The 17684-nt window shown below is 33.6% G+C and overlaps 1 protein-coding gene across 1 annotated transcript; it reads right to left on the bottom strand.

Annotated features, from left to right (window-relative positions):
* Positions 1-6772: 6772 nt before the first annotated feature.
* LOC134681438 (uncharacterized) lies at positions 6773-15661 on the bottom strand. The gene is made up of 6 exons (XM_063541070.1): positions 15565-15661; positions 14455-14548; positions 13648-13756; positions 12496-12977; positions 8715-8782; positions 6773-7515 (listed from the first exon to the last, which is right to left on the bottom strand). Exons 1-6 carry the CDS (start codon positions 15646-15648, stop codon positions 6838-6840), a joined length of 1515 nt encoding a protein of 504 aa, XP_063397140.1. The 5' UTR covers positions 15649-15661; the 3' UTR covers positions 6773-6837.
* Between the last annotated feature and the right edge of the window lie 2023 nt (positions 15662-17684).

Below are 17684 nucleotides of genomic sequence, written 5' to 3'. Positions count from 1 at the left end.
TTTAAGCGTTATCTTAAGCAACACAGCAGTAGCTTCAAAAGAGAGTCTCAAATTATCGCTATCGTGTTCCATTCTCTCAAAAATTTGTAATTAGTGTAAACATCCTTACCACATGAAAGTATATAATGTATGATTAGGTTTAAAATTTGATCTATACCTTCTATCCAAAATCTGAGACACTCTTTTGTTGATAATGACTTTAGGAACAACATATAATAAAATCAATCCTCTTGGAGGTTCAATGAATAAGCTAATTTCAATTGAAAGTGGTATTTTGTTGTAAAATTGTGTAGACACAATTATCATTATGATTGATTACATAATTGTTGTATAATACTAACATTGCAATAATTTTATATTGGTTCATAATACTTACGTAATTGGAAATTACATTAGGATTATCTCCCCCTAATTAATATTCACACCGCCGATCGTGCATTAAAATATCAATAACGCGCTAAGGTATGTCGACTCCCACCACGCATGAGTGATTCCCCAGTCTTCCTCTTCGGCGAAAAGTGTTCACACGCTTTATTTTTTCCTCTCGGAAAATGTTACTTTTCTTATTTATATATCGTGTATTTTCATAGTTTAATTTTAAGTTTTTGAGATATACGCTTTTCATTGTCAACATGGCAGAAGCTTTCATTACGGCCATTAATTCGGCAAGTAAAGAAGCAAATTCTCCTAAAGCTACTCCGTCTCGCTCTGATAATAAAAACGAGAAATCGACAGGTAAACAGACCGGGAGTAGTAAAAATACGACAAGTAAATCTCGTAAATCTGCTAGCAGCACATGTTCTAAAGAAGTATCATAGGAACCGGAGACATTGTCAACAACAGGTTTGTCTGTAAACATAGTAAATGAATTGAGGGCAGAAATTGTTAGCGTCAAAGAGACCGTTAATTCGGTGAATTATCGAATGGACATTTTTATTCCTCTTTTCGAGAAGTTCGTTTCTCAAACTGTCACTTCAGGTGGACATATAGAAACGGACAGAGAAATTGCCACTTCAGGTGGGCAGAATATTTCTCAGGACTCGCGGGACATTGCCACGTCAGGTGGGCAGAATTCTCTTAGACATGCTAGTGTTGCAAATCATGACAATGACATGGATGATACAATTTCCCTTCAACCGGATGGACACGATACAAGGGGTCTTGATTTAGTTGTATATTCTGACAAGGAATCCCAACAATCTTCTGTAAAAACAGTACACATAACCGTTTTCAGAGATATTCAGTAGTTGATAAGGACTCTTTTGATACTGAAAATGTCAGTAGAGATATCCTTGGTGATATTTTTAGTGAAGATACCAAACTAAACCAGACAAATCTGAAGCTGGTATTGTTCTGGATTAAAGTCAGATAATTATTTTGAATCAATCATGGCACTGTGACAATCCTTTATTATTGTCAACTTATAAAGAGGAATATAGGGCTAGTTTTCCAGTGAGTGATAAATCAGCTGATATTCTTAACTTACCAAAACAAGATGACATTACTCAAACGTTACTGTGTAAACGACATGGTCCTAATGCTGGTAAAGCTCATAATAAACTTTTTTCTAAACCTGAGAAATTTTTGGAAAATATGGCTTTCAAAGGTCAGTCAGCAGCTAGAATGGGTTTGATTATTACGGCATACATGCAAAAAGCCTTGGGTTCATTAATGGAAAAACTGAATGATACTGAACCAAATATTGATTTACTTATACATTTGTTAGACAAATGGTCAAAGACATTTTTGCCATGTCAGTTATATCTATGGATCAAACAGCTACAAAAAAGGGACGAAAGATACCAAAGGGACAGTCAAACTCGTAAATCTAAAACAAACTGACAACGCCATGGATAAAAATGAAAAAAACAAACAGAAAAACAATAGTACACATGACACAACATAGAAAACTAAAGAATAAACAACACGAACCCCACCAAAAACTAGGGGTGATCTCAGGTGCAGGTGCGTTTCATCGTCTGATCCGTTGGAAAGCTACTTTGTTAGATACAGGTCTAGAGGACATAAATGAGCTTAATGATAAGTTTTTTATCACTTAAATTGTCAAGTGATGGTGTTCTTGGGAAAGATTTTGAAGAAAAACTGAAAAATCGTTCAGAGACAAACAAACAAATTAAAGATTTACTACCAGAATTAACACGTAAATCAGCTACTTCAACTTCAAGTTTTAAGAGGAAGAGTGCTATCATTCGTACTAGCCAAGACACTAATGGTCCTAAAGTGGCTAAAAATGACTTTTCCAATTTTAGCATTTCTAAGGTAGCAGCTAAGCCTAGTGAAAACAAAGGTGGATTTAAACTTATTTCAGACGCTTATGTTCTGGTAAAAAAAGAGGCTGATGGTGAAAAGAAAGGTTCTTTTCGTGGCAATGGTAGATCTAAAAGACTACAAAAAGCAGGTAAATATTTTATGTCAGAACCCGGAGATACCTGTAGGAGGTCGTTTAAAACTTTTTTGGCAAAATTGGGCAAAAATAACAAACGACAGTTGGGTTTTAAAAATAATAAAAGAGGGTAACAAATTGGAATTTTCGGGGAAAATCCCACAAACAGGAATAAAGAAAACAAATGTTCCGTCGAAACATTTACTTATTCTGAAAGATGCTTATTTCCACATACCAATTCACGAAACACACAGACAGTATCTAAGATTTTGTGTCAACAATCAGTGTTACCAATTTCTGGTGCTGTGCCTCGTTCCAACACCAGCACCACGAATTTTCAAAAAAGTGTGTTCTGTAGTGGCAGCTCATTTACGAGCCCAAAATATTCGTCTAGCAACTTATCCAGACGATTGGTGTTTGTTAAATCAAACCAGAAAAATGCTGATTTCAGATCGAGAGAAAACGCTAAAACTCCTAACAAATTTAGAATTTATAGTAAATCTAGAACAGTCAAGCCTAATTCCAACACAATCAATAGCATACATTGGAGCAGTGTTCTCTCTAAAAGAAGTAATAGTTCGTCCTACATCAGAAAGGGTGTCAAAACTCCTTTCTGCAGTAGAACTTATCTTAAACAAGCAAAATCAAGCAACAGCAAGATATTTTCTACAATTATTAGGTATTATGGCTTCATGCATAGAATAAATTCCAAATACAAGACTCTTTATGAGACCAATTCAGTTACATCTCCTTTATCATTGGAAACCAGTTTGCTAAAATCTAGGAATAAAAATTCCTTTTTCAAAACATCTAAAAGGTCACCTCAGATGGTGGTTAAAAATAGAAAATTTGGTCATAGGCAGATGAATAACACCTTGGAAAACGTCAATAACAGTAACAACAGACGCATCAAATTCAGGGTAAGGAGGTCACATCAACAACAGTCTCATAGTTCAGGGTACATGGTCAGTAGAAGAAAAACTTGTCCACATAAATTCTTTAGAAATGGAGGCAGTTTTTCTAACTGTAAAACATTTTTTTCCAAAATTAATAAACAAAAATGTTCTTATTCGGGCAGACAATTCAACCGTTGTTCGTTACATAAACAAACACGGAGCCACTCGTTCCCCAGCTATGTATGATAACTTGGACACTTTGGCAATTAGCACTAGAAAATCTATTTTTTTCTGAAAGCTGCACACATTGCAGGAAAAAAGAACATTCTAGCAGACAATTTAAGCAGGGTAAAAATTCAACCAACGGAATGGTCATTAAACAAAGAGTTAACACATGCAATGTTTCAGATCTGGGAGACACCTCACAGATTTGTTCGCCTCTGCGAAAAATCGACAAACACAGATCTATTGCTCCTGGAACCCAGACCCTCAGGCTTATGCAATAGATGCCCTAACAATTCCTTGAAACAACATGTATGCATATGGTTACCCTCCAATTTGTCTAATACCAAAAACACATGAAAAATACTACAACACATGACGAGGTACAATTGTCAGTTAATTCTAATAGCCCCACAGTGGCCACGCAGACATTGGTACACAAATCTTCTGAAGTACATAATAGATTAACCAAGGAGCCTGCCAGTCAGGGAGGATCTATTACACCAGCCAAAATTAAACATATTCCATCCAAATCCAGCAGTATTCAATCTGACTGCATGGTTTTTATCGACAAACAGTTTAAACAGAAAGGTTTTTCTAAAGCAACTAGAAAATTACTCAGAGCCTCATGGCGCTCTGGGACTCAAAAATTGTACTCTGTCGAAAATTCAAAAGCTGGTGTAGTAGACGGGAAATTGATCCCTATAGTGCCTCTTTGACGGAGGCGGCTGAGTTTTTGACATATATATTTATTCTCAAAAGGTCTTCAGTATAGAACCATAGCAGGTTATATATCTATGTTATCCTCATTTCTTGCTCCAATTGGGAAAATTCCAGGAGGACAACATCCTTATATAACTCGTCTTATAAAGTGTGTTTTTAACTCGAGACCTCCAAAAGTAGTGCTTTTACCTGAATAGGACTTACTATTAGTTTTGAAAAAATTAAAACAAGCACCTTTTGAACCAATGAAACATGCTCATTTGAAATTTATTTCTTGGAAAACTGCATTTTTAATTGCAATTACTTCTTTCGGGAGATGCAGTGACTTACAATCTTTGTGTATTGGAGAAGAGTCGATTGTTGTGCAGAAGAAAGGGGTGACTTTTGTTCATCATGGACTATCAAAACAGGATAGACCAAAACATTTTGGCAGCATGATTTTTGTTCCGCCTTCTCAAGCAAATAAATTATTAGATCCATAGCGGTCTATTTATTATTATTTGAAAAAAACTGCACCTTTTAGATACTCTGACAGTGAGTTTGAGAACAAGTTGTTTTTATCTTTTATTGAACCGCATAAACCGGTTACATCATAGACTATTTCGTCTTTGATTGTTAATGCAATTAAAAGTGCTAACAATGAAAAAAACAAAAAATTTCGTGCTCATTCTACTAGAGTCTTGGGCACTTTTTAACGGCGCATCTGTGAAGTCTATTATGGACAAAAGACTGGACAAAGAAATCAACCTTTACTCGTTTTTATTTACGTCACATAGACGTTGAAGTTTTAAATTCTGTGTAAACAAGAATTTTGTATATATATGGAAGAAAATTCTGAAAAAGGAAAAAAAAGGAGAAAATTTATAGAAAATGGAAATTTTTTTTTTAACTGTATAGTGTTGTTTTATTTATATCTGAACTGATGTGAAGAAAATACAGTATACAAAGTACAGAAAGATTCTTCAGATGTGGATAGCTTAGAAATCTCCTAATGTAATTTCCAATTATGTAAATATTATGAATTAATATAAAATTGGGAAATTTGTTCTCAAATTTTAATTTTATGATAGAATAATACTTATGTAATTGGCTTTCACCCACCTCCCCTTTTCAATCTTTTTTTGGTGAACACTTTTCGCCGAAAGAGACTGGGGAATCACGCATGCGTGGTGGGAGTCGATATACCTGAGCGCTTTATTGATATTTTAAAGCGCGATCGGCAGTGTGTATACTAATTAGGGGAGATAATCCTAATGTAATTTCCAATTACGTAAGTATTATTCTATCTTGAAATAAAAATTTGAGAACAAATTTCCCAATTTGAAAAGGTTATCTGTTAGCTATCCATATAAACAACTATTATAAAATTTCAAGCATTATAAAGAAAGTTACATCATTTTAAAACTGGGGAACTGAAGGTATAAAATATTTGTATTGTGCTACCTTAACATAAAAACTAGAGACTGAAAAGCTTAAAACAACCACAAAAACGTAGAATGATCTTAGATACTGTGGAATTGCAAACGGACAGTGTACGCATCGCAACTCCTCTACGGCTATACTTGAGGTAAGAATCATTCACTGATATTAATATGACTTGTATCGTTTTGACACTAATAATAACATTAACCTGATAAGAAAATGTTACAAATGAGACAGTTACAGACAAATACCAGATAACGAGGATATATTCAACTAAAAATCACCGTTCATTTTATTCTAATAATGGTAAATAAAAACCATACTGTGTATAATATTTATTGCATATTTTGGCGTTAATATTGAATCACTGACAAGGTCTTTGCGTCGGAACTAAACACATTTATTCTAAAAACAGTTAGTGGCATAACACGGGTTATGTTCTTCTCATATATGTTATGATGGTATAATACTAAACCCCAAACGAGAAGGATTGTGCCTGATGTTCATATGATGAAATCATAATCTTTCAGTCAGTGTAATTGAAGTCTGGGGCTGGCATGTCAGTTAACTGCTAGTAGTCTGTTGTTATTTATGTATTATTGTCATTTTGTTTATTTTCTTTGGTTACATCTTCTGACATCAAACTCGGACTTCTCTTGAACTGAATTTAAATGTGCGTATTGTTATGCGTTTACTTTTCTACATTGGTTAGAAGTATAGGGGGAGGGTTAGGATCTCACAAACATGTTAAACCCCGCCGCATTTTTGCGCCTGTCCCAAGTCCGGAGCCTCTGGCCTTTGTTAGTCTTGTATTATTTTAATTTTAGTTTCTTGTGTACAATTTTGAAAGTAGTATGGCGTTCATTATCACTGAACTAGTATATATTTGTTTAGGGGCCAGCTGAGGACGCCTCCGGATGCGGGAATTTCTCGCTACATTAAAGACCTGTTGGTGACCTTCTGCTGTTGTTTTTTTATTTGGTCGGGTTGTTGTCTCTTTGACACATTCCCCATTGCCATTCTCAATTTTATTAGATAACAATACAAGGCACTACAATTTTCACTAAGCAGTACACATATAAAACGTATTATGACATTTCTTGGAATATATTAGATATAATAAGATAATAAATAGTGTGCATAATTTTCGAAAAGGCAGATGTCATTTTCCTATTCATTACATTTGAAAATCATCATGTTATCGTTCTTTTCTAAGAACCATTGTCGACAGAAACTGTCGTACTTCAGATACGCGTATTTAAGTTTCACACAATCGCCCACATTGTAAGGAAATTCGTCTCTTTCATGCGACCACATTTTGATCTTAATTTGCCCTGTTGAATCCTTTATGTATAATTCTCGCAAGAACTTTTCTCTTGGCCTGATCTGTCGCCCAATCCTAATAAACATCACTTTTGATGTTGACACTAACACGTTCTCAAATTGATGATCAAGTTCTGATATTTGCATTTTGTTCTCTTTGGGTATTTGAAAATACCCATGTTTCACCTTCGTTAAGACAGTATTTTCCAAGAGACGGATCTCATATTTTGTATTGTTATATTTTCTATCACTATATCTTATATCGTAACTGCGCAATGTATATGTGCATGGAACTTTTAAATTATCTTTCCACTTGCGAGCTGAATCGCCAAACGCAACTCCTTTTATACAAGTGTTTCCATCATGGAACAGGATTGAGAGTCTGACTTGGTCGTGGCCATTTCCATATTCCTGTAGGCGTGACATCGATTTTATTCCAAGAGTTAAAGGAATTATACAGTTCCTAGTTGGACCAGAAATAGAAAATAATGGAGAAGACTCAGTTGTTATGTTGATTCCAGCTACCTGCAATATTTTCATTTAACACCATATGAATTCAATCCCGTATTATTCGTGTTTTTAAAAGCTAGTTTTAGAAAGGAAATTTATCTCCCTGTTTAAACACCAAATTTTGATTGGAACTCTTTGAGTTGTTTGTGTTCATTTGTTTTGTTTCGCTGTATGTTTATACTGTTTGTGTTCGCTCGTCGTTTTTTTATTTGTATATGACATTGTCTGTATTTCTTTGACATACGGCGTTTGCCCATTGGTGTATCTTGTATATTAATGAAGGGTAATTGAACACACTAGCGATTCTTCTTATTAAATGTGTAGATTAAAAATTTGTATTATGTAAATCCAGACTTCGTATCATATGTAAACTTCATAATTTCTTTTAGAAAACATATATTTCATGAAATCATGTATTAGTATATAAGTAAGAATTGTACAATTAAGAATATACTTAGGTGATGTCTAGGAATTTGTGTATTTTTGTTGTTGACACATAGGTTGTTTTTTCCTACCATAAAAGGAAAATATGTTGCCCCTTGGCCCCTTATATTTTCATATAATACTTAATAGCTTGTAAAATGTAAATTAACTACAATTTTAGCATATTCTAGATTTTTCTATTGATTTTTAGTCACATTAATAATTTAGACGCAAATATATGGATAGAGCCTGAGTCAGCGTCTCTCCGCCATTTAAAAAAAAATATCCAGACCAATACATTTTGTGTCAATTTCAAATTCTTGATTTGTTAAATTTCACCTAAGTGCACCGTTATATCGACCTTATGCAAATGAATATCAATACGTCTGTTAAGTTTTTCGGGTAGAAAATACCTCTGTCCGAAGTCTGTAACTGTGTCGAAAATTGACGAACGTTCCATTAAAAAAAGACCAAAAACACATCTTTTATTTCGTATTTAAAACATCTTAAGTCAGTAAAAGACTTAAAATCGTACTTGTAACGGACACTTGCATAATGACGATGTCTTTACAAGTCAAAAACCATATTGAACTTCGGGGTAATTTTAAAATTGAAAATTGCAATGAGTCTTTTTTACCAATGCAACAATTACATGAAATATTAAAGTCATGGTGTTCCTCTCTTGGAAAGTTAGTCTAAATTGCGATGTGATTCTACACTGTTACATGAATTGTTCTTCTTTTCAATGTGGATGTTTATACAATGTTATATTAGTTTTTCTTTGTACTTACCGCTGATTTACTTGGTTCTTTGTCGTATAATGGGTCAAATTGAAAATTATCAAATGCTTTTTCTTTCTCTGAAAATTACATTAACATGCATAAATGGCATTAGTGAATTAACTCGAAAATACTTTTTTATTCAGAGCAATCTACATTTATTCAAAGTGTTAACGTTTATAGTTGTATTAATCTGCTTTTCGAACACCAGCACACCTCCAGGCCAAAATAAGTGTATGCACAACTATATATAGAGTATGTATGGTAACGATGCAAGAATAAAAAGAACAACATATATACAATTTTAATGGTTGATCATACATTTATTTCAACAGAGACTAGATGAATATTAAATACTTTACTGTTATACTACAAGGGTTGGTATTTTACAGTCAATAGCAAAGATGTTTTTTATAAACTAATAACATACAACAACCAGAATGTGTCCATTGTACATGGTGTACACGGTTTGCGTCACTCGTACTAGCATTTGCATATCAATTGACTGTAAAAATAGAGTAAAAAGTCTAATCAGGCATTTTAATTAGAAAATAGCGACGATAGATACAAAAGGGACAGTCAAACTCATAAATCGAAAATAAAAAAAACAATGCCTGGCTAAAAATGAAAGAAAACAAACAGACAAACAATAGTACACATGACAAAACATGGAAAACTACAAAATAAGGAACACAATCCCACCAAAAACTAGGGGTGATCTCAGGTGCTCCGGAAGGGTAAGCAGATCATACTCCCTTCGTGTTGCTTATGTTTTAAAAAATCCGGTAAATAGTCTAATTCGGTAGGTCACATGCATGAAAGGGATGAGAATTGTAGTTACAACGCATGGATCATATCCGATATTATTTGTGAAACGGTTATTCCATAACGATCAACCAACTCGTGATGGCGTCTGTAAAATTACGAAGGGATGATTTCAACTTCACCAATTGGAACTCTTGGTTTAAGAGCTTCTTGTGAGCAGCATCCCTCTATTAAGAAAATCATGATAAGAAAATGCAAGCACAGGAATAGCGTATCAATTGAAAGATATATACCCCGTATGCAGGTACTGCTGGAATGTTGCTAATTAGAAATGGAAAGTTCACAATTGGAAAGCTGAAATCATCTCTTGTGTCGTAAAGTTTTGTTTTCAACCGACCCTCATTGACAATTTCTAGTTGTAAGTCAAGATATGAGGCCGACATAACTGTACATTTGTATCTGTTGTATCCTTTATCTCTGGTTCAGTGTGATAGATGTATGTGACAAAGTCACAAAATTTTTTTAATAATTTAGTGAAAAAACGTCATCTAAATAGCGGAAAGTAGAATTAAAGGATATTGCTATTTTTTCATATTTCTTCCTAAGAAGTTCCTGTATGAAGTCAGCCTCATAATAATAAAGAAAGAAGTCGGCAAGAAGAAGGGCACTATTAGTTCCCATTGGAATACCGACAGTCTGTTGAAAAACACGTCATCTGAACGTAAAAAGTATTTTGTCAATATCAAGCATCTTGCTTATGTCAGCTTCAGAGAATTTGTTGTTTGAATCGGAGTGGTCCTTTACAAAATAGGATTTATTACTCCCTAAGACAAGTTACTTGAATCCACGTTGACCATTCTTTTGTATGAATCAAAGCAATAACCACTCTTTTAATTTGTCTTTTAGTTTGGATAGTGGAATACTTGTGTAAAGTGTAGAAAAGTTTTAATACTATTGCAAGATGAAAGAGAGTTAGATTGTATGTATTCTTAAAGATTTGTGGAATTTTAAAGTATCCACATCTGATTCGCGCCACCTCTGGAATAGCCAGTTTCACAAGAACTCTGAAGCTCGTCTTTGATTGCTGATAAAATAGATGTTTATAATTTAGAAAGAGGTTTCGTGGAGCACTTGGAAGACCGAGCAATATACCCTTGTGTAAGGACACTTATGTACTGTAGTTATCCAATACAGTTATGGAAGATCCAGTTCTCCATCTTTGGTCGACATTTCAACAGAACATAGAACAGACCTATGATTATCTAGGAGTTCCTGTTTGGTAAGTGTCGTGAGGGTATAAACCTAATTTCTCTAATTCTTCGTCAATTTATCCCTTTCTGCACACATTATATAAAAAAAATGTAATCAACGTGTGGTTCGTTTGATCTCAGTATTTCATTGGGTAAAATCCGATTGTGACGTCGAACTTTCTTGCTTTCCTCTGAATTTCCTATTGTGACGGCATGAAAAATGGCCACCATGCCTGACGACGTCACATAACGAACACATCTTTTTGCAGATCATTCGAATAGAAGGAATAAGTTTGCCTGCATAATGTTAAGAAATCCTTAGAGAAACAGATTTCACCACCAAATGTCGTGTAATACGATATTTATCCACTCTCGTCGAGGCGGCTCGGACTATAAATTTGAAAATTTAACTGTCTCGAGTGGATACTATAACACTCGATGCAGTGGTATAATCTATATATATCTAAAACCTAATTCGTTTATCAAGCAGTTAATGTAATGAGTTTTACACACAACAATGATGTTGTTTGGGGCTTTATCTGTGTGGACAATAACATATTTGAACATTCGGTTCTTCAAAAAATGTCGTAGCATGAATATTGATAGATTCATCCATTTTCTTAATTCTTAATTCTGATTTGTATCAACGACCTCACTGCATAGAAAGATCATATCACAACAAATATGTGTCGGTTGAACCTCAACCTCATTAAAAACTGCCTTGACTAACTCTTTAACCTAAAGCGGAACAGACAAACGAACGAACGGGCACACAGACCGAAAAAAATAAGGCCCCTAGGGGAAAAAAATGCATGTCCTATATTGACAGCAGTCTGAAGAAATCTTAAACGATCTTCAATTTCACTGATTGGTATATTAGCTGAATCATACATATGTTAAGAACATCTCATGTGAAATGCAGATTTTTAAGGAGTTATATCGAAATAAGATTTACAGTTGAAAACATTAATGCGGAAAGGCATACTAAACTAATGAATATATTTCAATCAAAACTAACAATTGTATATGTTTTGCAATGAGTTCTTTTGGTGAATGTACATCCCGAAAAGCGTTTTTTTTTCATGAATTTTATTTATTGTTTTACGTTGAAAAGATTTTCGACGTTTTTTACCCAAATTGAATAAACACTGTTCAATTTCAATCGAAGAAAACATTTGCACAAAAACTAAGACGAGGGCCAAGTTGTACTTGTGTGAAAGCCTATTAAAGTAATTACAACAACGTATTCATTTCAAAACATCAGCTAACTTGGTAGGCAAGTTTTTAAAAATATCAAAATAACGCATTGATATGCACAAGTTTTAGGAGCAAGAGAACTGTGAATTTTAGGCGAAAGTTTACCTGTCTCGCATCAACTCCTCAATATTTTTAAACATTTGTTAAAAAAATAATATATATGTGTAACTGTTTGTTTTTCCATTATGTTATTTGAAATCATCTTGATTGATTGATTGGTTTGATGGCATTAGAACGACATCGACGTGAGATTGTACGATTTCGTGAATTATTTGGATATTTCTAAATCCGGCATATTCCAACTTTTGGAGGATATAGAAAACCATTGTCAGGTTTCAGTAGAAAATACAATGCTTTTAAGCAATACATTAGAAAGGAGCTAATTTGTGTCATTAATTGAATAGTTTTTGTTTTTGTTTTTGTTTACCTCATGCAATTTCTTTTATCACGGAGACAAGAGCAAATGCATTGTTTACGTGTACGTTATATGAGTGAAATGACTGATTTTATATACAGCCTACCTCGATACAAAACTGGATCTATTCCCCATTCGTTTGAACTCTTTATTCCTAAATGCGTATATATATCTGCTTTGTATCTTAACCGATTATGTATCCCAGAATTCATTATACCATCTCTCAGAGCATGAACTTCTGCTTCATTGAAAAAGTTGTCATTGTAAATACAAATGATATGGTCGTCTTTCTTTTCATTTACTGCACTGACTTTTGCCGAACAACTAGGAATTATTCCCCTTATTACACCATCTGCAATAATTCTCCAAAGTCCATCGATTTCACATCCTGTTTTTCCATACAACATCCATTTGCCACTGGTAAATGAATATTCTTTGGCAAGTCTTTTCAAGGTTTTTTGGTCGACTACCTCAGTGTTTTCTATCGCAGACTGTAATCCAAGGGTGTCAGGTTTGTTTTTAGTTTTGTATTCTGCGTCATCGTACATACATGTACGTACGACGGAAATCCAGTGAACCCCATTTGATCTGTAATGAGAGATGAACAAATAATGCATGAACCATGCTATTTATCAAGACTTCAGTCACGATGTGTATGATTAAATCAATTAATGTTAAGGTTTTTTTTTAAGATTTCTGTGTGTTAAATTATTTTTACTTTTTTATTTAGGAAAATTGTTTGTAGAGTAGTAATATTTTCTGTAAATAGTTGACGTATAACCTTCTTTTCGTCGAGACTGGCATAAAATTTTCATTCAATAGATTATGAAAACTGATTGGAAAACAGAGCTCGTGTATATTAATGTCAAATATATTTGTTGATGTCAAAATTGACAATTTAGAATAAATCTGGAACAAAAAGTGACCCATTTAAAAACAAATTAAAAATAAATCAAAAAATTATCTATAAGTACTGTAGTAGTCACCTTGCAATCGTTTTGTATACATGACCTTTTCCTACTTTAGTTATTCCATTTGTGATGCTATTGCTTTGTCATATATACCTTAATTAGTTTTTTTTTTAGGTTTTTTTTGGATTATACAAATCATTACCTTACAATTAAATAGTAATATATATATCTTATTTGTATGTTGATAAAAAAATATGGAAACATTTGATGACTCAATGCGCAGATCTTCTTTTTTTTTTAAAATACATCATATCACCACATATTTTGTTATGAATAATATGTTTTACTTTTTATGATGAGATGGTAGATTGTTCTCTATCCATTCATTAAAGTCACAATCGTCTTCTAGGCCTCCATCTAGTGGTTCGCCTACATGAACATACTTCGGTTGGGTGACTATTAAAAATATAAAATTGTTACACATAAAAAAGAAGACTAGACGAATCTTCACAAAATACCAAATGACACAGAAATTAACAACTATAGGTCACCGTACGGTCTTCAACAATGAGCAATACCTTACCGCATTGTCAGCTATAAACGGCCCCGAAATGGCAAATGTAAAACAATTTAAACGAGGTAACTAACGGCCTAATGTATGTACCAAAAAAAAAAAAAAAAAAAAATAGAAAACACATCAACAAACGACAGCCACTGAATTACAAGCTCCTGACTTGGGTCAGGCACATACATTCAGAATGTGGTAAAGTAAAACATGTTAACGGGATACTTACCCTCCACTGACCTGGGACAGTGGTGTACACGTTCAACATCAGAACGAACTATACAAATCAGTTGAAAAAAGGCTTAACTAATCAGAAGTTTTCAAATACTTCAATATATTTTGTACTCAAACATAGCATATGCAGTGACACAACTGTAAATGAATTAATAATTACACATCACTACGTAACAACAAAAATATACGATAATGTGTATTGGCTTTACAAATTCGCAATAATTCAGAGTAGTGGCCGTGTTGATTTGAAATTGTTGTATTCTTACATGTAAAACAATATCTACTTTAACTACTAATGTTTAACCATTTGAATAGTAGAACAACATACTTAAAGGGCCATATTAAATGTTCTCACCTCTGCCTAGGTATCGATTTGTGACTTCAGTCCATGCGTCCTTTTGTCTGTCTATCTTTAATCTTTTAGTAGTCATCTCATGTATAGTTTCTCTCTGTTCAAATTATTATTAATTTTAGTCAAGTAAACTGGGTTTTTTCGTTCCATATTGTTAAGACGTTAGTGGTTTGAGTGGGAATGTTAAATATTTTTTTACCCTTGTGTTTTATTATTTTTTTTGGCTGAATTTATATTTGTTGGAAAATAATTTACTGGTAATGCATCGTGTATTAACATACTGTATTAACAATCAGTTCCACTTTTTGATGGCTTTTTCAGCTTTACAAATAATTGCTATATATCTTTCTTGTAAGTGTCTTTACTAGATTTCTTTGTATATTTGATTGGATTTTTTTAGGTAAATTTGTTGAACGTCTTTGATACCGGTATATGTCAGTTTCGGCATTCATTGTCATTGTGATAAAAATCAATATATATAATCTTTTATAGACCTTTCCTTGATTGTACAACGTTTTGATTGTGTGTGGTTTATTGTTTATTAAAAACTTCGTTGATTGATTAGTTGTAAATATACAGAAGAAGATATGGTACTATTGCTAATGAGACAACTCTTCGCAAGAAACCAAACGACAAAAAATAACAACTTAGGGTCAACATGCGGCCTTTGATAAGGGCAAAACCCTTGCAGCATAGTCAGCTATTAAAGGCTCCGGAATGACAAACGTAAACCAATTTAAAAGAGAAAACTAACGGCATAATTAATGTGCTAAATAATGACAGCCCTGTTCACCTGCCTTAGGTGATAAAAAGACGTTGACTGTTTTTACCTATCTAAGTAAAGTAATATAATGAAAGTGCCTCCCAATTGTTACTATTTATGCCAAATGCACGTCATATTTTTAAGACGTGAAGGATACACAACTAAATGTGATCCCTACATATTGTATCAAAGGGTCTAAATAACAAAACATGTATTAGTACTACCAATTGTATTATGAATAAGGAAGCTAAAAAATAATGCCATTCATGCATTTTTTACTTTTTTCAAAATTTATACGAATTGCATCACTCTAAAAGCTCATTCTGCTATCATGTACCCTTTTGATTTACCTCTTCTTTGAGTTTCCTTTTTGATCCAATTTTGTGAACATCTTTTCTTTTGCCATGTTTACTAGATTTTCTGTTTCTCTCCATTGAATGAACTTTTTGCTGTAAGGAAAATTGTTTTTTTAAAGAATATTTACGTCCGAAAAATTGAAAATATATAAAACAGTATCTACGTCTATCCAAACACCAAATGTTCCTCAGCATTTGTTCTTACTCCTACACATATGCCATTGTCCGCGCTGCAACGCACCAATGAATAACGTTTGGTATGGATGAAAAGGGTATGGTAAATGCTCACCAAACACTTAACATCGTTTAGGTATGAGTGTGTTATTATTTGGCTCTGGGTAGATTTGGGCAGGGTTGAGCTTGTCCCGAGAAGGAAACATCAAGTCAATATAAGTCTTGTTGGTTGGTTTTGTTTTTACCTTTCATTTAGGGGCGAGCTAAAATACGAATAAAGATGTGCTCGCTGAGTTAAAGATCAATATTAATAGATTCAATCAAAAAGTTGCAAAGAACCGCCAAACCGGAAATTCAAAACATTCCGTTATATATCATTTAAAACTTCATTCGAAAAACATGGCTTAAATATTCCTGTCCTTTTGATATCAATATAAAAAATAACTGTCCTTGCAAACAACATTAATTTACACGACCTTTCTCCTGCTCCTACATCTATTAACATCATTGATATCTCCAAACTAATCCGAACATTTATTTCACTATGAATCCACCTACTCAAAGGCAGTGCCAAGAAAACTTTAGATCCCGGTTACATGTCAAAATCCGCTATATTCCCTATGTCTGTGCCAAACTCCCCGGCAGTTCCAGTTCCGATCCGCATACGGGTCCGAATACTACTCTACACTAATTTGATGGAGTAAAGGAAAATAGTTCTGGAACGGAGACGATCACTGTCCGAAGTTTTTGTCTGTACCTGTCCCGAGTCCGGAGCCTGTTATTCAGTGATTATCGTTTGTTTCTGTGTTACAATGTACATATTTGTTTTTCGTCCTTTTGGTGTAGAAGCTCCCAAAGTATAGACCAATATATTTGCATTGGGCATTAGTGAAGAGATATTAAAGTGTTCATAATTCATAAATCGGTAGAGAAAAAACAAATCCGGGTAACAAACTTAAACTGAGGGAAACTTATCAAATATAGTGTTCTAGACCTTATGAGTATTTGGACCGTACGCGTACTGTCTGGAACGTATGCATACGGTCTGACTAATATAAAGAAGCTGGTCAAGTTTATTTATATTTATCAAAGTTGTACATATACCGATGCTAGTTTGTTTTGTTTGGTAAGGAACCTTTGTGTGTGCTATTTAAAGAAAGTATAAAAAAGAAAATGTGGTATGATTGCCAATGAGACAACTATCCACAAAAGACCAAAATGACACAAACATTAACAACTATAGGTCACCGTACGACCTTTAACAATGAGCAAAGCTCATACCGCATAGTCAACTATAAAAGGCTCCGATAAGACAATGTAAAACAATTCAAACGAGAAAACTAACGGTCTAGCTTATTTATGTAAAAAAATGAACGAAAAATGTCTGTTTGATTTGATATATAAAGTATGCGGGAAGAATTTCTTGTATTGGTGATTTGATGGTAGTAAAAGTCATTCAAGTCATTGCAGTCAAGTGCTCTAGATGCAATTTTCGAATTCTTACAATTGAATTTATTCAACCTAGTATTGGAAATTCTGAAAATGAAGATTCTGTTTTTATAATCTCCATAGAGAATATCACTGCAACTGTTGCAAGTGCTACTGACCGTAATGTTAGTGTCTTCAGGGCATAGATTACCTAAGCCATATTTGAGTCAACTTTTTAGGAATTTCGGATTCTCAATGCTTTTCAACTTTGTAATTAATTGGCTTTTTAAATATTTGGATATGAGCGTCACTGATGAGTCTTTTGTGGACGAAACGCGCGTCTGGCGTACTAAATTATAATCCTGGTACCTTTGATAACTATTTTGTTCGGTTGAAGTTACGAATTAGAACAGAATAGTTTATTACAAATGCATGTAGCAGATCAACATAACTTAACTCTCAAATAATATAGAAAGTTAAATTGTAATTGAAATAAAAACTTCAAATTTCAA

This window comes from Mytilus trossulus, chromosome 8 (genome assembly GCF_036588685.1).
Source record: "Mytilus trossulus isolate FHL-02 chromosome 8, PNRI_Mtr1.1.1.hap1, whole genome shotgun sequence".
NCBI classification, from domain to species: domain Eukaryota; kingdom Metazoa; phylum Mollusca; class Bivalvia; order Mytilida; family Mytilidae; genus Mytilus; species Mytilus trossulus.
The sequence above is the reverse complement of the archived record's forward strand: the minus strand, read 5'-3'. Positions and strand labels throughout refer to the sequence as shown.

Bases quoted from the DNA above. Each gene is read 5' to 3' on its own strand.
- LOC134681438 (XM_063541070.1), bottom strand. From the start codon at position 15,648: ATGGAGAGAAACAGAAAATCTAGTAAACATGGCAAAAGAAAAGATGTT. The intron at 12,978-13,647 runs GTAAAACATATT...CTCTCATTACAG, and splicing joins CTACCATCTCATCATAAAAA to ATCAAATGGGGTTCACTGGA. The intron at 8,783-12,495 runs GTAGGCTGTATA...TGTAATTTTCAG, and splicing joins AGATCCAGTTTTGTATCGAG to AGAAAGAAAAAGCATTTGAT.